At 43.6% G+C, this 21,380-nt stretch overlaps 1 protein-coding gene across 3 annotated transcripts in view; it reads right to left on the bottom strand.

Annotated features, from left to right (window-relative positions):
- Positions 1-21,149, bottom strand: part of LOC144506594 (E3 ubiquitin-protein ligase DZIP3-like) — a 144,215-nt gene extending 123,066 nt beyond the window's left edge. Inside the window, exons 1-3 of one of the 3 annotated variants that reach the window (XM_078232930.1) lie at positions 21,056-21,149; positions 6,583-6,619; positions 695-729 (exon numbers count right to left, since the gene is read on the bottom strand). In XM_078232930.1, coding sequence (XP_078089056.1) covers positions 695-729; positions 6,583-6,618 — 71 coding nt within the window. In that variant the 5' untranslated portion in view covers position 6,619; positions 21,056-21,149. Of the gene's footprint in view, positions 1-694; positions 730-6,582; positions 6,620-20,863 lie in introns of all 3 variants that reach the window. The other 2 variants (XM_078232931.1, XM_078232933.1) reach the window with 2 other exon arrangements.
- Between the last annotated feature and the right edge of the window lie 231 nt (positions 21,150-21,380).

Raw genomic sequence — 21,380 nt, 5'->3', positions numbered from 1 at the left:
TATGTCGTTAGATTTATGATTCTTGCTGTGTACACACTCTAAAGTTTAAAGTTTATTTATTAGTCACAAGTAAGGCTTACATTAACACTGCAATGAAGTTACTGTGAAATTCCCCTAGTCGCCACACTCCGGCGCCTGTTCGGGTCAATGCACCCTAACCAGCACATCTTTCAGACTGTGGGAGGAAACCGGAACACCCGGGGGAAACCCACGCAGACACGGGGAGAACGTGCAAGCTCCACAAAGACAGTGACCCAAGCCGGGAATTGAACCCGGGTCCCTAGCGCTGTGAGGCAGCAGTACTAACCACTGTGCCACCATGTGGTTTATTTCATTTGTGATTTATTTTTGCACTGTTAAGTCTACTAATTTATTTGATTTACATTCCTATCTTCCTGTTTTCTTCCATAACTTGGCATATTTAATTTTTAAAAATAGTTTATTCAAATCACTTAAAACTTTTATGGAAAGCAGAGATTCAGAGGCTGGCCCTTGGAGTTCGTTACTGGTTGTGTTATTGAACTAGGTTGTATTATTATTTCATTTCCTGCTATTCAGTAAATTTGTTCAGCATCTGCCAGCTTTGCTCAGCCATGGCTATTCAGCCCCTCCCCCTTTCTTTCGCAAATAATGTACTCTATTTTTCAGTGATCAGCAAGTTTGATTATGTATTAACTACAAGTACATCCCTTACCTAGTATCACTAGAGCTTTGTGTGTTAGAGTTAACCTGTAAGAAAAACAAAATTGTAATTTAGTAACATGGCACGACTTCATGCATGAATTGTGAATGAATGTTGATTGAAAAAGTCATGTGAAAAGTCTTTTAAAGACCATTTTGCAAAACATACAGTGACCTGAAATTTTCCAGTATACAGCATGTTCTAACATGCTGTGTCACATAGCAACAAGTTAGAAAGCAATGATTTCCCATGTGAACCTCGATGATGAACCAAGTGGTTTTCCACAGAACCTGCACCAGCCTCAAAAGCTATTCCGGTGGACAGCTGGTAGTAAGTCATTTATTCTTGCGAGGAGGGAATTTTACCAGTGAGTATGACACAGGAGAAGTTAATATGCAAAATCTAACTCAAGAGTTATTTAAAAATAAAGAAAAAAAGGACGAACTCATGAAAGTGCTTAAAATGTTAAAAGGATTCATCACAGAAATCCTACAGTGCAGAAGGAGGCCGTTTGGCCCATCGAGGCTGCACCGACTACAATTCCATCTAGGCCTTATCCCCGTAACCCCACATATTTACGCCGCTAATCCCTCTAACCTATGCATCCTAGGACTTAAGGGACAGTTTAGCATGGTCAAAGCACCTAACACGCACATCTTTGGACTGTGGGAGGAAACCGGAGCACGTGGAGGAAACCCATGCAGACACGGGGAGAATGTGCAAACTCCACACAGAAAGTCACCCAAGCTGGGAATCGAAGCAGTGCTAACCACTGTGCCGCCATGCCACCCGTAGAGTAGGTACGAATAAACTATTTCCTCTGAAGGAAAAATCAAGAATCAGTGGACATGATCACAAAATTAGAGCTAGGCCATATTCGGAGGGAAATCAAAAAGTACTTTTGCACACTTAAGGTGATAGAAATCTGGAAATGTTCCCGCCTAAAGACTGTGGATTACGGGTAAACTGGAGCTTACAAGAAAGACTAATATATATATTTTCAGTTAAGGATAACAAGGGATATGGAGTGAAGACAGAACAGTAGATTTAATGTACAAATCCGCAATGATGAAACCAAATAGCAGAGCTGACTTGAGAGGGTGAATTACTTTCTCCTGTTCCTATGTTGAATATTCCAAGTAAAACTCAGAAATGCACAGAACATCAGCGCTTCATGTCTGTATTGAGTGCAAAATTATAAAACTAAGCCCGAATCATGTACTTTACTTCCCTTCCATTTTGACTTCACTTCAATGTGATACAAGGTCACAGATGCCATCATCTCACGTGAGAACACCATCCACCAGGTACACGGTACATACTCTTGCAACTCGGCCAACGTTGTCTACCTGATACGCTGCAAGAAAGGATGTCCCGAGGCATGGTACATTGGGGAAACTATGCAGACGCTGCGACAACGGATGAATGAACACCGCTCGACAATCACCAGGCAAGACTGTTCTCTTCCTGTTGGGGAGCACTTCAGCGGTCACGGGCATTCGGCCTCTGATATTCGGGTAAGCGTTCTCCAAGGCGGCCTTCGCGATACACGACAGCGCAGAGTCGCGGAGCAGAAACTGATAGCCAGGTTCCGCACACACAAGGACGGCCTCAACCGGGATATTGGGTTTATGTCACACTATTTCACATAAATATTTCTGCTTTTTTCCTCCTGAGTCTTTATCATGCGATCCTAGAATCAGAATTTATGTCACACTATTTGTAACTCCCACAGTTGCGTGGACCTGCAGAGTTTCACTGGCTGTCTTGTCTGGAGACAATACACATCTTTTTAGCCTGTCTTGATGCTCTCTCCACTCCCATTGTTTTGTTTCTTAAAGACTGGATTAGTTGTAAGTATTCGCATTCCAACCATTATTCATGTAAATTGAGTCTGTGTCTTATAAGTTCTGTTTGTGAACAGAATTCCCACTCACCTGAAGAAGGGGCTCAGAGCCTCGAAAGCTTGTGTGGCTTTTGCTACCAAATAAACCTGTTGGACTTTAACCTGGTGTTGTTAAACTTCTTACTATACAAGGTTTGTACAAGTGAAGCCCAATTTTGTGCTTTTATAGTGATGATTTAGTGACAGCTCAATTTAACCTAATCACTCAAAATCCAATTCAATCAACTGCCCAAAAGCACCAGCATTACTAGCTGCAATCCAATATTGAATTGAAGACGTGCACAAATAGACAAAATTGTTCCATTTTTGGTCACTGCTCGACTGCGACAACATTTAAACAAACAGCACCTTTAACATAGTAAAATATCTCAAGGTACGTCATTCCATTATCAAATGGAATTTTACACCGAACCAAATCAGGAGACATTAGGACAGGAGACCAAAAACTTTGCCAAAAGGGTAAGTTTTAAGGCTCATCTTAAAGGAAAGAAGCAGAGGGTTTAAGAATGGAATTCCAAATTTATTGCCCGCCTCTAACTGCTCCCCATTCCAGAGGGCATTTGAGAGTCTGTGGATCTGGAGTCACATGAGGGCCAGACCAGGTAAAGGACATCTCTTTTCACCCCCGCTCAGACAGTTCATTCTAACTTGTAGTGTAAATTTTCTTTCCTCATGTCACCTTCGGCTCTTTTGCTATGTACCTTGAATGTGTTCTCTGGTTAGTGACCATTCTGCAATTGGAAACAATTGCTCCTTATAACTAAAATTCCACATTATTTTGAATACTGTTGTCAAATCCCCCTTAGCCTCAGCTCTGAAGAAAGCAACCCCAATTTCTTTAGCCTTTCATCTCTGGTAAATTTCTGTCAAACTTCTCTTAGGCACTGAAATCCTTCTTAAAATGTGTACCCAGAATTTTTCATCAACCTGAGTTTTATAAAGGTTTAGCACAATTTCCTTGCTCATCCATTCTATATGTACCTGCCCATAAAGCCAAGGATCCACATGTCTTCTCAATACCTTCAAAACTATGTGCATACACCACACCCCCAATCCCCCCCCACCTCCCGCAAAAAAATCCAGCTCTCTGTTTCTTCCCATTTTCCTAGTAATATGAATCGCATCAAATTTCTAGGCATTAAATGTCATCTGCCATGTGTCTGCCCATTTCACCAGTCTATGTCTTCCTCAATTATATTGCTGTCTACTACATTACTGAATTTTGGGTCATCTACAAACTTTGAAATTATTCCTGATACATTAGTAACCGACCGAGGCTTGACTATACACCAAAAATAGCCCTGGTTGTCAATGCTCACCCCTGAGGAAGATCACTGTACATTTGCTTTGGGTCTAAAAAAATGACCCGTTCATCTCTGCCCTCCGTGCTTTAGCTAATTTTGTATCCATTCAGCTACTGCTCCTTTAAACCTTCGGGCTTCAATTTTGCAAACAAGTCTATACTGCGGAACTTTATCAAGTCCATGTGCACAAAAGCAATCACACTGCCTCTCATATCTATTACTTCAAAGATCTCAATCACGTTAGTGATATTTCCTGACTGCCGGCATAAACCCCACGGGGCTTTTCATTTCAATGTAACTTCCATTGCTTTAGTGTAGGGTAGCCAGGAATGATGAAGAGTTCATCCAAATAATCAAATAATTTACAAGACTGTGCAGTGGGACCTTGAACTGAATCATCTCATTGGAAATGAAGCCTTAGGCCAGCTCATTACTTTCTATGCACTTATTTAGCTACTTTTAAAACGTGCTGAGTACTGTTTGCCTCTATTTAAAAAAAGACTCACATTAAATGCTGGCCCCTGAGAATTTATGAAGTTTACTTTGGTGTTACTGGCTAGCTTCATGAGGCGTGCGCGGTCGTAATGGGGTATGGGAGCATTATGTTTGTGTTACAAGACTAGTTATCTAGACTGAGGCCTGGACAAATGATCGAGATACATGGAATTAATTAACTCAGTTAATTATATTTGGAATAAAAAATCAGTAATGTTAGCCAGAAAACTACTGGGTTGTCATGAAAACACATCTGGTTCACTGAAATCCTTCAGCAAAGGAAATCTGCCATCCTTACCAGGTCTGGCCTATATGTGATTCCAGATCCACAACAATGTGATCCTCTGAAATAAACCAGCAAGCCACTCAGTCATATTCAAGGCAGTGGCTCACACCAACTTTTCAAGGGAAATTATGGATGGAAAATGAATACTGACTTTACCAATGATGCTACATACCATGATGAATTAAAAAATACTGTTGACAGGGGACTGCATGTTAGGTTGTTGCATTAGGTTAAATCTCACGGGATCCAGGGTAAGGTAGCCAATTGGATACAAAATTGGCTTGACGACAGAAGACAGAGAGAGGGTGGTTGTAGAGGGTTGTTTTTCAAACTGGAGACCTGTGACCAGTGGTGTGCCTCAGGGATCAGTGCTGGGTCCACTGTTATTTGCCTTTTATATTAATGATTTGGATGAGAATTTAGGAGGCATGGTTATTAAATTTGCAGATGACACCAAGATTGGTGGTATAGTGGACAGTGAAGAAAGTTATTTCAGATTGCAACAGGATCTTGATCAATTGGGCAAGTGGGCTGATGAATGGCAGATGGAGTTTCATTCAGATAAATGTGAGGTGACGCATTTTGGTAGATCGAACCAGGGCAAGACTTACTCAGTTAATGGTAGGGCAGTTGGGGGGAGTTATAGAACAAAGAGATCTAGGGATACAGGTTCATAGCTCCTTGAAAGTGGAGTCATAGGTGGACAGAGTGGTGAAGAAGGCATTCGGCATGCTTGGTTTCATTGGTCAGAACACTGAATACAGGAGTTGGTATGTTGAAATTGTATAAGACATTGGTAAGGCCACATTTGGAATACTGTGTACAGTTCTGGTCACCTTATTGAAGAAAGGACATTAAACTAGAAAAATTGCAGAAAAGATTTACTAGGATGCTATTGGGACTTGATAGTTTGAGTTATAAGGAGAGGCTGGATAGACTGGACTTTTTGCTCTGGAGTGTAGGAGGCTTAGGAATGATCTTATAGAGGTCTGTAAAATAATGAAAGGCATAGATAAGGTAGGTAGTCAATATATTTTCCCAAAGGTAGGGGAGTCTAAACTAGAGGGCATAGGTTTAAGGTGAGTGGAGAGATAGAAAAGGGTTCAGAAGGGCAATTTTTTCACACAGAGGGTGGTGAGTATCTGGAATGGGCTGCCAGAGGTAGTAGTAGAGACGGGTACAATTTTGTCCTTTAACAAGCATTTAGACAGTTACATGGGTAAGATTGGTACAGAGGGATATGGGCCAAATGCGGACAATTGTGACTAGCTTAACAGTAAAAACTGGGCCGCATGGACAAGTTGGGCCACAGAGCCTGTTTCTATGTTGTTAACCTCCATGTCTATGACTCTAGCATAATTTTATTTTGCATTGCTGAAAAAAGAGGCATGCTGTTGAAGCTTTTTGTCTTGCACTCAACAGGACAGAATCACAAGAATACCAAACTTCAAAGGGAACACTAAATTTATGCTGCATGAGAAAAGGATGTTGATTAGTTGGAAAGTGGACTGATTGTTCGAGGCGTTACCACGATCTTTGCGTATGTGTATACTGCATACCTGTTTCCTCCCATTTCAAATCTCTTGTTCCAACCTGCCCCCATATCTCTTTATGTTCTTACTACTTCCTAATGCATGGATCCCTTAAGTCTCCCCTTAAATGTGTTAATTTTATCTGTTTCAACCATTCCATGTGGCACTGGGGGCCATTCTCACCAATTTTAAAGAAATTCCTCTCAAATTCTTTCTTTGATTTTTAAAGGTCCTCTCATACCTATCTCCTTGTTCCTGGACTTATCATAGTTGAATGCTAAAAAATAGAGCAACATATTGATACACGCTATTTACGTTTCTCCACAAGACTTGTGTTTAAATTATCCATTAGGACACCAGCAAACACATGTACTTACAGAACGTTTTTCCAACTTCTTTTTCTTTTCATCCATTCTACAGGAGATAATAAGAAACACGGTTAGTTATTAAGAATCAAACAATGAGCATGGGAAGAAATTAAATTTATTTAAAAAGATAGTGTATCTGGATAAATTTTTCTTACTCTATGCAAACAACGATTAGAACATAGGTAACCAATGACAAGTATAATCAAGAGTTGGCCTAAGGCTGCATTCAAATCCCATAAGTTTAGCGTTGGTGCAATCACTAAATCTAAAGTGAGAATTCTTCTAAAGTCCCTTAGAAGCCTATTTAGCTTGTCATCCATGGGACATTGCTGGTACAAAGTGATTGTTGTGTTTGTCTATCTGACAAAAGTTACAGCTCTTCAAAGGTATGTGAAGCACTGTGAATTTTTCAGATGAGTTTATAACTCTACATATGCCAGTAATATAAAAATGAAAAGTTTATATTAGCCAAAAATTGCTTTGATTTGCATTCAAATAGCATAATTCACTTTTTAAAGCTTAGAAGGATGCTGATTGGCTCTCAGTGAAACCTGAGACAATGAGAGATGCATCCAGGTACAAGTTATCAAAGTTTTTCTTTCTTGAACAGGGCTCCAATCCAAGCACAACTTCTTGTGGATATTCTAAGGGACGGGAGGAGACTTGTTGGGGGAGGGAGGGCTAGAAGGTCTTAAATTGCAAGTAATTCCCTTGGATGGCAGGCACAGATATCAAAATACACCAAGGTGCCAACTAAGTCTTCAGCTGACTGAGAAAAAGAGGATTTGAGGACCAGAAACTCAAACCTGAGACTAAGGTCATGGTTTACTGAGCAACAATGATCCCCACACTCCTGTCTGTTTCAGGACCTTCAGCAAACTACCACAAACAGGAGAAATACCACCAATAGTGCATTCGCAAAGTCCTCCTAATCAGGTGGCAAGCAAAGAGGTCCGAAAGCAGCATCCTCTCCAAAGCCAACATGCTTAGCATCGAGACGCTAATCATTCAAAACCAGCTCTGCTGCGCAGAACATGTCTTTCATATGCCTGACACCAAACTCCCAAAACAACTGCAGAGCTCAGGACTTGGTCGTGGTGGAAATCTCCCAGGGGGACAGCGGAAACGCTTGAGGGATGTCCTCAAAGTTTCCCTGAAGCGATCAAACATTCATGCTGTCTCATGGGAGTCCCTGGTCTGTGACTAACTAGATGGAGAAGGTTCATTTGAAAAGACACCAACCGCATCGAGACACTTCATCAGAAACATGCAGAGGCAAAGTCAAGGCATTGGAGAGATGGTGCATGAATTTCCAAGCAATTTATCTACCCGACCACTAAGCAGCCATTGCCCCACAACTGGTAGAGTCTATACGTTGCATACTGGACTTATCAGCCGTCTAAAAACCCATCAAGCTCGAATGAAAGCAAGGAATCTTTGATCCAGAGGGGTCACCCAGGAAGACTCCCTTATACTTGGCAAATTCATCTCTTTGGCTCCCACATTTTAATTTGTCTGGTCTTGAAGAACTATGAAGAATATTTACTGACGTTAACCATGTTCATAGAATCATAAGGTTCTCCCTCCCAGTTTCAAAACTAATTTATTTTAGCTGTAAAATACACATTACGCCACAAGATTACGAACCAAAATTATAGTTTTTAGACCCAAGCATGGATTGGCAATGTTTGCTTTCTATAAATACACACAAGTAAAAAAGAAATAAATCCGAACTAGTGTCTTTATGAAAAAATCAGTTAAACATTTTGTATAAATAAATGAAATGTAATTCACCTGAGAGTTTGCATAAATATATTCTGCTCACAGCAATGATAACAGGATCATAAATATGCTGATGATAGCTGTGTTGCTTCTTTTTGGGTCAGGTGGTCTCTAATAAGTGTGAAAACTCAGTCCTCGAGGGAGACACAGACCAAGCATCTCGGAATTTCATATCTATTTCTGCTTGATCATAGGGATATAAACTAAATCTGGGTATCTTAAAATATTGGATGACAAGAGCCAATGCTTAGGGAACCAAAATTGTACAATGGTACTACTGGAAGTTTAACCTGCTGAGTCAATCAAGGGGAGGTGATGGCCTAGTGAAATTATCGCTAGACTATTAATCCAGAAACTCAGCTAATGTTCTGGGGACCCGGGTTCGAAACTTGCCACGGCAGATGGTGGAATTTGAATTCAATAAAAATATCTGGAATTAAGAATTCCATTTGATCATTGTCGGAAAAACCCATCTGGTTCACCAATGTTCTTTAGGGAAGGAAATCTGCCCTCCTTACCTGGTCTGGCCTACATGTAATGCCAGACCCACAGCAATATGGTTGACTCTCAACTGCCCTCTGAAATGGCCTAGCAAGCCACTCGGTTTAAGAGCAACTAGGAATAGGCAATAAATGCTGGCCAGCCAGTGGCATGTCCCTCAAATCAAAAACAAAAAATATTAGCAAAGAACAGCAGTAAACATTCAAATATTCTCTCTCTCTCTCTCCTCTCCCCGCCACTACCCCCCTCGCCCACCAGTCATCATGACTTCTACAAATATTTTCAGAAAGATGCTCCCTTGCCAACAAATAGAACCATGGCTTAACATTTTATAAAAATCAGAATTTATTATCACCTGTCATGGGAAATGTTCATATCTCCACATGTAGATCAACAACAATCTTCAGCCCCACTTATTCATAGATTTATATTTCATCAATTTATTAAGTAAAGACGTTGGGTTCTTCCTTTTATGCAAGATTAGAAAATTATTGAAAATTATTTTTACTACAATTAAGATTTAGAACTGTGAAACTGAAATAAAAGACTTGCATTTTTACACAGCACATTTCAAGACCTCAGCTTGTCTAGTTTAGAGACAATGAAGTAACTTTGAAGCATAGTCACTGCTGCAACTTAGACAAATCTTGAACAATAGGTGAGTCAAATATAATGGGAAACAGGCAGAAAGGCACCTCATCCACAAACATTCACTCCCTCCCCAACGACACACAGCGGCAGCATTGTGTACCAGCTACAAGATGCACTGCAGGAACTCACTAAGGCTCCTTATACAACACATTTCACACCCACAATCTCCACCATCTAGAAGGACAAAGGCAGGAATGAGAAAATAAACCAACGGCAAGCGAGCGAGAAACATTAAAACAGACATCAGAGCTTTTCCAAAAATCCTTGGATTCTGGAACTGTCAAAAAAGATTGTAAAATGGCTAATGTGGTTCAAAAAGTAAAGGAGGCAAAATGCAGGAAACTACGGGTCAGTTAATCTTACTTTGGTTATTCGAAAAATATTAGAATTGATTAACAAAGTTCTCAAACAGCGATCCATGAGCAGCTCAGCTGGAGCTACTCCATAGTGGTGTGCGGGGTGGTCCTATCGGCTAACAGGAATCCTACTAGCTTGGTGTCCAGTGATGCAGGTGTCTGTTTCTTCATCTCAGCCTTGAAGGTCTGAATTGCCCACTCAGCCAGCCTACTTGATGAAGGATGATATGGTGCGGTTCGAATATGCTGGATTCAATTAAATTCCATAAACTTCTGGAATTCGACACTTGTGAACGTCAATCCATTGTTCAGGACAAATATTTCCGGTACCCTGTAGGTCGCAAAGCAGTGGCACAGTTTCTCCACTGTGGCGTATAAAGTTGTGGCTTCATTTCGAACACCTCCACCCATCAGGCCCATAAACGGACCCACATAAACTCTCACCCATTGCCGACTTGGCCATTCCTAGGGTGTAAAGGGGCTTCTGTGGGCAATTCTTTTGTAATTGGCACTGGTCACATTGCTTCACAATCGCTCCTAGATCAGCATCAATGCCAGGCTACCAAAGATAATTTCTTGTCAACATCATAGGGAGGGAGCTCGGTCTTCTCTCCTTGGAGAGACGAAGGATGAGAGGAGACCTAATAGAGGTGTATAAGATGTTGAGAGGCATAGATCGGGTGGACTCTCAGAGGCTTTTTCCCAGGGTGGAAATGTTTGCTACGAGAGGACACAGGTTTAGGGTGCTGGGGGGTAGGTACAGGGGAGATGTTAGGGGTAAGTTTTTCACACAGAGGGTGGTGGGCGAGTGGAATCGGCTGCCGTCAGTGGTGGTGGAGGCGAACTCAATAGGGTCTTTTAAGAGACTCCTGGATGAGTACATGGAGCTCAATAGGATGGAGGGTTATAGGTAGGTCTAGAAGGTAGGGATGTGTTCGGCACAACTTGTGGGCCGAAGGGCCTGTTTGTGCTGTAGTTTTTCTATGTTTCTATAGCTTTCGAGATGCCTGGATGGGCATTATGCAGTAATTCTCACCCTGGTCTGGGGACGACTACTCTGGATCCCCCAAGGATGACAGCATCCTCACAACTAAGCTCGGCTTTCCTGAGCTGATAAGGCTTCATTTCTTCTGAAGCATTCTCATTCTGCCATCCATACATTATCATATGTTTAATCTTCAGTAACAGTGGGTCACTATTTATCCAATACTTAACTTGTTGTGCAGTCACTGGTAAAGTGCCCAGAAAGTTTAAGGCTATTACAATCTCTTCCAGCACTAGATGGGGTAGTGCACTCTCTGACAGCGGGAGATGACTTAAAACATCTGCATTAGCTATGTGCACCCCATGCCTATGCTCAAAGATATCTTCATAGGCTGATAAGAACAGAGTCCATCGTTGTATCCCAACAGAAGCAATTGGTGGAATCGACTTATCTTTCTTGAAAAGCCTCAAAAGTGGCATGGGGTCTGTGATGATAGTAAAATGTTGCCCGTATGTGTATTGACGAAACTACTTGATGCTGTCGATAATGGCTAGGCCGCTCTTTTCTATCCGTAAGTACCCAAGTTTCACATCTGTCCGGGTTCTTAATGTGTATCCAATTGATCTTTCAAACCTATCATCCATTCTATGGGACAGAACAGTCCCAATCTCATATAGTGATGCATCACAAGTAAGTACAAGGTTCCTAGCAGGGTCGAAATGCACGAATAAGCAAGATGACTGGAGTATTTGCTTTACTTGGTTAAAAAGCTTCTTTTTGTGGTGCTTTCCAACATAATCACTGGTGCTTCTTTAACAACACGTGCTAGGGTGCTAGCAATGTTGATAGATTTAAGAGGAACTGCCCATAATAACTGACCATTCCAAGAAAGGATGTTAGTTCCAAAGTGTTCCGGGGGGCCAGTGCCTCCTTAATTGCTCTCACTTTGTCCTCCATGGGGTACAACCCCTGTACAGCAGCTCAATACCCAATTAAGCCACCTCCTACACCTTGAAAGTGAATTTTTCTCTTTTTAGATGCACTCTTGCCTCCTGAAATCACTTCAGAACTTTGTCCAAATTGGCCAAATGTTCCTCTTCAGTGGATCCTGTTATTAAAACGTCATCCAAGTAAATGACAACTTTAGGCAAAGCTAGTAGCAAACTCTCCATGGTACTTTGGAATATGGCACAAGCTGACAAAACCCCAAACAGTAAACGTGTGTATTGGTACAACCCCTTAAGGGTATTTATGGTGACACATCCCCTTGTTGCGTTGCCCAATTCTAACTGCTCGGATCACCAGCCAACTTCACATACAGATCCTATATTTTGGGGATGGGGTACCTATTAGAGCCTGGTTCACTGTTAGCTTGTAATCAAATACAAACAGTCTTGTTTGGTTTGACCCTACTGGCACAATGGGTGTTGCCCACTCTGCAAATTGTACGGGTCTAATGATGCCTAGGTCTTCCAGTTGTTTTAGCTCTATCTCAACCGTCTCTACTAATGCATAGGACACAGGTCTTGCTCTAAAAAATCTTGAGGTCACTTCTGGATCCACATGGATTTTTGTTGTAATCCTTTGACCTTCCCCAATTCCTCCTGGAACAAATCCTGGGGGTATGTTTGATGACTTTGTGCAGGCCCCCTCTTCTATTTAAAAAAAATTCTAGCCATTTCAATTTGATCTCTCGGAGCCAATCATGTCCCTATAAACTCGGTCCTTGGCCCGACATCACTATCAAAGTTAGTTGTGTTGACTGCTGCCTATAACTCACTGGAGTCATGTTTACCCTGCATACCAATTGGTCCATTAACATGTCATTTAACACTGCTAAAAAATCACAATGTCCCATGATTTGTCTCAGCCTTGCTCCAAAGGCTGCAATGATCTCCACTGGGGCTCTCCCTGTAGAATTAAATTTGTATCTTTGTAATGTTACTAAGGGCTGAAGGTGATAATGCCTCTTTATTAGCTCAACGAGCTCTGCAAGTGTTTTCATGTTGGGCGCATCCAGGAATATTAAACTTCGGATCAAATTATACATCTGGGTCCCACATGCAGTCAGCAATATAACCGCCCTCTTATCCACCCCTTCTAATTCATGAGCATGGAAAAATGTTTCAAATGCTCCACATACTGTACCCACTTTTCCCTATTAGTGTTGAAGGTTCTAATTTTCCAGACAGGCATGGTTATCTCTTTTCCTTGACTCGACTGGACTTGTTTCTGCAACTCATGCAAATAAAACTTTCCTTCAAATTTTCCATTGTAAACGGAGTTGCTGCTTTCCGCATTGCCAATGTAATAAATGCAATGATAGGTGACCACCAGTTAGCAAATGAACAGCAATCGGTTTATTACCTTTTTTTACAGAGTACTATAATAGATGTCTTCATTCCACAGCACCAGGATCAGTCTGGCTGCAAAAGCTCACGCTCAGCCACATGGGCGGCATGGCACAGTGATTAACGCTGCTGCCTCACAGTGCCAGGGACCTGGGTTCGATTCCCAGCTTGGGTCACTGTCTGTGTGGAGTTTGCACGTTCTCCCCGTGTCTGCATGGGTTTCCTCCGGGTGCTCCGGTTTCCTCCTACAGTCTAAAGACGTTCTGGTTCGGTGCGTTAGCCATGCTAAATTCTCCTTCAATGTACCTGAACAGGTGCCGGAGTGTGGCGACTGGGGGATTTTCACAGTAACGTCATTACAGTGTCAATATAAGCCTACTTGTGACTAATAAATAAACTTTAAATAAACTTTTTAAGGACCCCAAGCTCATTCCCCATTGGGTGATCAGGTCAAATGACCCTTTTGATCAGCACCCCTTAAAGGGGCTAGCGACTACAATCCTCTAACTGAGGGAAAGATACATCATTGGAGGCAGTGCAGAGGGCATTTACTCGGATGATCCCGGGTATGGAGGAACTGCCACATGAGAAAAGACTGAACAGGTTGGGACTATACTGCTTGGAGTTCAGAAGAATGAGAGGTGATATGATTGAATATCGAAAGATTCTCAGGGGGTTAGATAGGACAAATGTTGGGGGGATGTTTCCACTCGTGAGGGAGTGTAGGGCCAGAGGATATAGTCGCAGAATAAGGGGATGTTCATTTAAGTCATATATGAGGAAACATTTCTTCTCTCAAAGAGTGGTGAATATTTTCAAGGCTGAGGTTGATAGGTTTTTAATCACTAAGGGGAGAGATAAAGCAGGAAAATGGACTTAGTAATCGTTAGATTAGCCATCAGCTTATTAAATGGCAGAGTAGGCTTGAAGGGATAAATGGCCAACTTCTATTCCCAATTCTTATGGTCTTCTGGACACATGGGAACACCACCAGCTGGAAGGGTCCCTCCAGGCCATTCACCATCCTGACTTGGAAATATATCACCATTCCTGTGCTACTGTGCCACCAGGGGCGGCACGGTAGCACAGTGGTTAGCACTGCTGCTTCACAGCTCCAGGGTCCCGGGTTCGATTCCCGGCTTGGGTCACTGTCTGTGTGGAATTTGCACATTCTCCTCGTGTCTGCGTGGGTTTCCTCCGGGTGCTCCGGTTTCCTCCCACAGTCCAAAGATGTGCGGGTTAGGTTGATTGGCTATGCTAAAATTGCCCCTTAGTATCCTGAGATGCGTAGGTTAGAGGGATTAGTGGGTAAAATATGTAGGGATATGGGGGTAGGGCCTGGGTGGGATTGTGGCCGGTGCAGACTCGATGGGCCGAATGGCCTCTTTCTGTGCTGTAGGGTTTCTATGATTCTATGATTCCTTCACTTTCGCTGACTCCCTCCCTAACAACACTGATGTATATGATATCCACTCTATCTGATGAAGTAGCAGCGCTCCGAAAGCTAATGGTATTTGCTACCAAATAAACCTGTTGGACTTTAACCTGGTGTTGTTAAAACTCTTACTGTGTATACCAATACCACATGGCGCAGTTAAAAAAGGCAGCTCACCACTACCTTTTCAAGGACAGTTCGTGATGGGCATTAAATACTGGCCTAGGCTGTGACACCTACTTCACTTGGATGAATAAAAAGAAAGTGGAAGTGAGGCCAAGGTGCAATCAGCCATCATCTTATTGAATGGGACAGCAAGCTCAAGGGGCCGAAACACCAACTTCTGTTGTATTCTTAACATTTTTTTTAAACAGAGCTGCCAATTTGCTTACAGCAAGTTCCCACAACAGCAATATGTTAAGTACCAGACTATTTATTTCAGTTGAAAGATATGGTCATGGATACTTCAGGAGAACACTTCTTTAAATTGCATCACAGAATCTTTGACATCCACAGATGAGGGCAATTGGCGACACGGTTTTGCATCCTATCCGAAGAACAGCAAGTCCAGCACTGCACTGAGAGTCAACCTAGATCATGTACTCAACTCTCTGATGTGAAACTTGCACCAACAACCGATTCAGAGGCAATTTGATTTGATTTATTGTCATATTTATTGGGGCACAATGAAAAGTATTGTTTCACTCAGAGCCATGGCTACCAATAATCAACAGTGGCACTGCTGCTTCACAGAGCACTGCTGCCTCACAGCTCCAGGGACCCAGGTTCAATTCCCGGCTTGGGTCACTGTCTGCGTGGAGTCTGCACGTCTTTCCCATGTCTGTGTGGGTTTCTTTCAGGTGCTTTGGTTTGCTCGATCAGTCTGAAAGGCATGCTGGTTAAGTGCATTAGCCATGCTAAATTCTCGCCCAGTATACTCGAACACAGGCACCGGAGTGTGGCGACTAGGGGATTTTCACAGTAATTTCATTGCCTACTTGTGATACTAATAAATAAAAACTTTAAACTCCAACAGTGCAAAATTAAGCAACTCAAGTTTTTATAAACCACACTAGATCCTGAGCTTCCTAACCCACAGACCGCAATCAGTAAGGATAGGCAACAACACCTCTTCCACGATCATCCTCAACACTGGTGCCCCACAAGGCTGTGTCCTCAGCCCCCTACTATACTCCTTATACACCTATGTCTGTGTGGCCAAATTCCCCTCCAACTCGATTTTCAAGTTTGCCGATGACACCACTGTAGTGGGTCGGATCTCAAACAATGACAAAACAGAGTACAAGAAAGAGATAGAGAATCTGGTGAACTGGTGCAACGACAATAATCTCTCCCTCAATGTTAACAAAACGAAGGAGATAGTTATCAACTTCAGGAAGTGTAGTGGAGAACATGCCCCTGTCTACATCAATGGGAATGAAGTAGAAATGGTCGAGAGCTTCAAGTTCTTAGGTGTCCAGATCACCAACAACCTGCCCTGGTCCCTCCATGCCAATGCTATTGTTAAGAAAGCCACCAATGCCTCTACTTTCTCAGAAGACAAAGGTCTTTTGGCATGTCCACTACGACTCTCACCAACTTTTACAGATGCTCCACGGAAAGCATTCTTTCTGGTTGTATCACAGCTTGGTATGGCCGCAAGAAACTACAAAGGGTCACGAATGAAGCCCGGTCCATCACTCAAACCAGCCTCCCATCCATTGACTCTGTCTACACTTCCCGCTGCCTCGGAAAAGCAGCCAGCATAATTAAGGACCCCACGCACCCCGGACACCTCTCTTCCACCTTCTTTCATCAGGAAAAAGATACAAAAGTCTGAGGTCACATACCAACCCACTCAAGAACAGTTTCTTCCCTGCTAATGTCAGACTTTTGAATGGACCTACCTCACATTAAGTTGATCTTTCTTAAAAAAAAGTTTATTTATTAGTCACAAGTAAGGCTTACATTAACACTGCAATGAAGTTAGTGTGAAATTCCCCTAGTCGCCACACTCCGGCGCCTGTTCGGGTCAATGCACCTAGCCTCTTATCTTTCAGACTGTGGGAGGAAACCGGAGCACCCGGAGGAAACCCACGCAGACACAGGGAGAATGTGCAAACTCCACACAGATGGTGACCCAAGCCGGGAATCAAACCCGGGTCCCTGGCACTGTGAGGCAGCAGTAGAACATAGAACATTACAGCGCAGTACAGGCCCTTCGGCCCTCGAAGTTGCGCCAACCTGTGAAACCAATCTAAAGCTCATCTAACCTACACTATTTCAATATCATCCATATGTTTATCCAATGACCATTAAAATGCCCTTAATGTTGGCGAGTCCACTACTGTTGCAGGCAGGGCATTCCACGCCCTTACTACTCTTTGAGTAAAGAACCTACCTCTGACATCTGTCCTATATCTATCACCCCTCAATTTAAAGCTATGTCCCCTCGTGCTAGCCATCACCATCCGAGGAAAAAGGCTCTCACTGTCCACCCTATCTAATCCTCTGATCATCTTGTATGCCTCTATTAAGTCACCTCTTAACCTTCTTCTCTCTAAAGAAAACAGCCTCAAGTCCCTTTCCTCATAAGACCTTCCCACCATACCAGGCAACATCCTGGTAAATCTCCTCTGCACCCTTTCCAATGCTTCCACATCCTTCCTATAATGCGGCGACCAGAACTGTACGCAATACTCCAAGTGCGGCCGCACCAGAGTTTTGTACAGCTACAACATAACCTCATGGCTCCGAAACTCAATCCCTCTACCAATAAAAGCTAACACACCATACGCCTTCTTAACAACCCTATCAACCTGGGTGCCAACTTTCAGGGATCTATGCACATGGACACCGAGATCTCTCTGCTCATCCACACTACCAAGTATCTTATCATTAGCCCAGTACTCTGTATTTCTGTTACTCCTTCCAAAGTGAATCACCTCACACTTTTCCGCATTAAACTCCATTTGCCTCTCAGCCCAGCTCTGCAGCTTATCTATGTCCCTCTGTAATCTGCAACATCTTTCCGCACTGTCCACAACTCCACCGACTTTAGTGTCATCCGCAAATTTACTAACCCATCCTTCTACGCCCTCATCCAAGTCATTTATAAAAATGACAAACAGCAGTGGCCCCAAAACAGATCCTTGCGGTACACCACTAGTAACTGAACTCCAGGATGAAAGTTTCCCATCAACCACCACCCTCTGCAGAAAACATAGGGTTGTTGTAGTGGGGGACTTTAATTTCCCTGGCACAGACTGGAAAGTGATGAGAGCTGGGGGTCCGGACGGGGAGGAATTTGTAAAATGCGTACTGGAAGGTTCTTTGGAACAGTATGTAGATAGCCCGACTAGAGAGGGGGCTATACTGGACCTAGTTCTGGGAAATGAGCCCGGTCAGGTCGTCAAAGTTTCGGTAGGGGAACATGTGGCAAATAGTGACCACAACTCTGTTAACTTTAGGATAGTAATGGACAAGGATGAGTGCTGTCCTACGGGCAGGGTGCTAAATTGGGGGAAGGCTGACTATAGCCGGATTAGGCAGGAATTGGTGGATGTTGATTGGGAGAGGATGTTCGAGGGTAAGTCCGCGTCTGGCATGTGGGAGTCTTTTAAGGAACTATTGATAAGGCTGCAGGATAGGCATGTGCCTGTAAAAAGGAAAGATAGGAAAGGTAGGATTCGAGAGCCGTGGATAACCAGGGAAATTGAGGATCTGATTAAAATGAAAAGGGAGGCGTACGTTAAGTCCAGGCAACTGAAAACAGATGGAGCTCTGGAGGAATACAGAGAGTAGGAAAGATCTCAAACGGGGAGTTAGAAGGGCAAAAAGAGGTCACGAGATGTTCTTGGCAGGCAGGATTAAGGAGAATCCTAAGGCATTCTATTCATACGTTAGGAACAAAAGAGTTGTCAGGGAGAAAATCGGACCTCTCAGGGACAAAGGAGGGGAATTATGTTTAGAACCCAAGGGAATAGGGGAGATCCTAAATGAATACTTTGCATCGGTATTCACAAAGGAGAGGGGCGTGTTAACCGGGAGTGTCTCGGAGGGAGGTGTTGACCCGTTAGAGAAAATCTCCATTACAAGAGAGGAAGTGTTAGGTTTTTTAGGGAACATTAAAACTGACAAAGCCCCAGGGCCTGATGGCATCTATCCTCGACTGCTCAGGGAGACGAGAGGTGAAATTGCTGGGCCTCTGACGGAAATCTTTGTCGCTTCTTTGGACACGGGTGAGGTCCCTGAGGATTGGAGGATAGCGAATGTGGTCCTGTTGTTTAAGAAGGGTAGCAGGGATAACCCAGGAAATTATAGGCCGGTGAGCTTGACGTCCGTGGTGGGGAAGTTGTTGGAGAGGATTCTTAGAGACAGGATGTATGTGCATTTAGAACGGAACAATCTCATTAGTGACAGACAGCATGGTTTTGTGAGAGGGAGGTCGTGCCTTACAAATTTGGTGGAGTTTTTTGAGGAAGTGACAAAAACGGTTGATGAAGGAAGGGCCGTGGATGTCGTCTATATGGATTTCAGTAAGGCATTTGACAAGGTCCCACATGGCAGGTTGGTTAAGAAGGTTAAGGCTCATGGGATACAAGGAGAAGTGGCTAGATGGGTGGAGAACTGGCTTGGCCATAGGAGACAGAGGGTAGTGGTCGAAGGGTCTTTTTCCGGCTGGAGGTCTGTGACCAGTGGTGTTCCGCAGGGCTCTGTACTGGGACCTCTGCTATTTGTGATATATATAAATGATTTGGAAGAAGGTGTAACTGGTGTAATCAGCAAGTTTGCGGATGACACGAAGATGGCTGGAATTGCGGATAGCGAAGAGCATTGTCGGGCAATACAGCAGGATATAGATAGGCTGGAAAATTGGGCGGAGAGGTGGCAGATGGAATTTAATCCGGATAAATGCGAAGTGATGCATTTTGGAAGAAATAATGTCGGGAGGAGTTATACAATAAATGGCAGAGTCATCAGGAGTATAGAAACACAGAGGGACCTAGGTGTGCAAGTCCACAAATCCTTGAAGGTGGCAACACAGGTGGAGAAGGTGGTGAAGAAGGCATATGGTATGCTTGCCTTTATAGGACGGGGTATAGAGTATAAAAGCTGGAGTCTGATGATGCAGCTGTATAGAACGCTGGTTAGGCCACATTTGGAGTACTGCGTCCAGTTCTGGTCGCCGCACTACCAGAAGGACGTGGAGGCATTGGAGAGAGTGCAGAGAAGGTTTACCAGGATGTTGCCTGGTATGGAGGGTCTTAGCTATGAGGAGAGATTGGGTAGACTGGGGTTGTTCTCCTTGGAAAGACGGAGAATGAGGGGAGATCTAATAGAGGTATACAAGATTATGAAGGGTATAGATAGGGTGAACAGTGGGAAGCTTTTTCCCAGGTCGGAGGTGACGATCACGAGGGGTCATGGGCTCAAGCTGAGAGGGGCGAAGTATAACTCAGACATCAGAGGGACGTTTTTTACACAGAGGGTGGTGGGGGCCTGGAATGCGCTGCCAAGTAGGGTGGTGGAGGCAGGCACGCTGACATCGTTTAAGACTTACCTGGATAGTCACATGAGCAGCCTGGGAATGGAGGGATACAAACGATTGGTCTAGTTGGACCAAGGAGCGGCACAGGCTTGGAGGGCCGAAGGGCCTGTTTCCTGTGCTGTACTGTTCTTTGTTCTTTGTTCTCTGTCTTCATACAGCTAGCCAATTCCTGATCCAAACCGCTAAATCGCCCTCAATCCTACAACAAAGGGCGGCAAGAAGCGGCGAAGGTCGAGGAAGGAGAGTTACTCCATCTACATCAACACGCCGTGTCGGGAGGGACAAAGGCGGTGACCAAGTACACCAGCTCCAAGTAAAACTCCACGATGGATTAAAAAACACCCAATGCCTCCGTATTTTCTGCAACAGCTTACCCAACCTTATCAAACGCTTTACTGAAATCCATATACACATCAGCAGCGTTAACCACTGTGCCACTCCATCCTACACCCTAGCTATGGCTGTAACACTACATTCTACACTCTCTCCTTTCCTTCTCTATGAACGGTATGCTTTGTAGAGCGCGCAAGAAACAATACTTTTCGCTGTATGTTAATACAGGTGACAATAATAAATCAAATCAAATCCCACAAGTAATGGGATCAGAGGGGGCAGAAGATAATCAAAGTAACTATCATGTCGTGAGGATGGAGAAAGTGGAACTGTTCTTTAATCCACCTTTGCAGTTGTTCAGTGCTCCTGACAGCACAGCTCCCAGTTTGATTCCCAACTTCACAAACAAGTTGCTCCTAAAACACGCTTTTTCTAAATTTAACCTTCATCGATGCAAAGTGTTAAATGTAAAGGAAGTGCCAAACAACAATGGGCCGGCGGCGCGGTTCTCGGTGAAAGGCCAGCTGCTTTCATTACCTGTCTAAATGGTCAGCCCTCAGCCACCGGCCCAACGCCTCCTCACCAACAAGCCCGAATCAGCCCCGATGGCCCGCCTCCCATCTCCCAGCCCGCCCGCCCCCAGCAGCGCCGCCACAAGGCACCTGCCAGCCACGGCAGCTAACCCAAGGAAACCCAAGCATGGAGAGAGGCAAAAGCAAATGACTGCAGAAAGACAGAAGATGCTGCAAAAATAACAGCGGTTCTGACAACATCTGTTGGAGAGAGAACAGATGCTGTCGGAAGTGCTGAGATTTTCCAGCATTTTCTGTTGTTGGATGGTGAGGGGCAGGTGGATTTCTGC

Source organism: Mustelus asterias, chromosome 17 (genome assembly GCF_964213995.1).
Source record: "Mustelus asterias chromosome 17, sMusAst1.hap1.1, whole genome shotgun sequence".
NCBI classification, from domain to species: Eukaryota; Metazoa; Chordata; class Chondrichthyes; order Carcharhiniformes; family Triakidae; genus Mustelus; species Mustelus asterias.
Note: the sequence above shows the minus strand (reverse complement) of the source record. Positions and strands in the feature narration are given on the sequence as shown.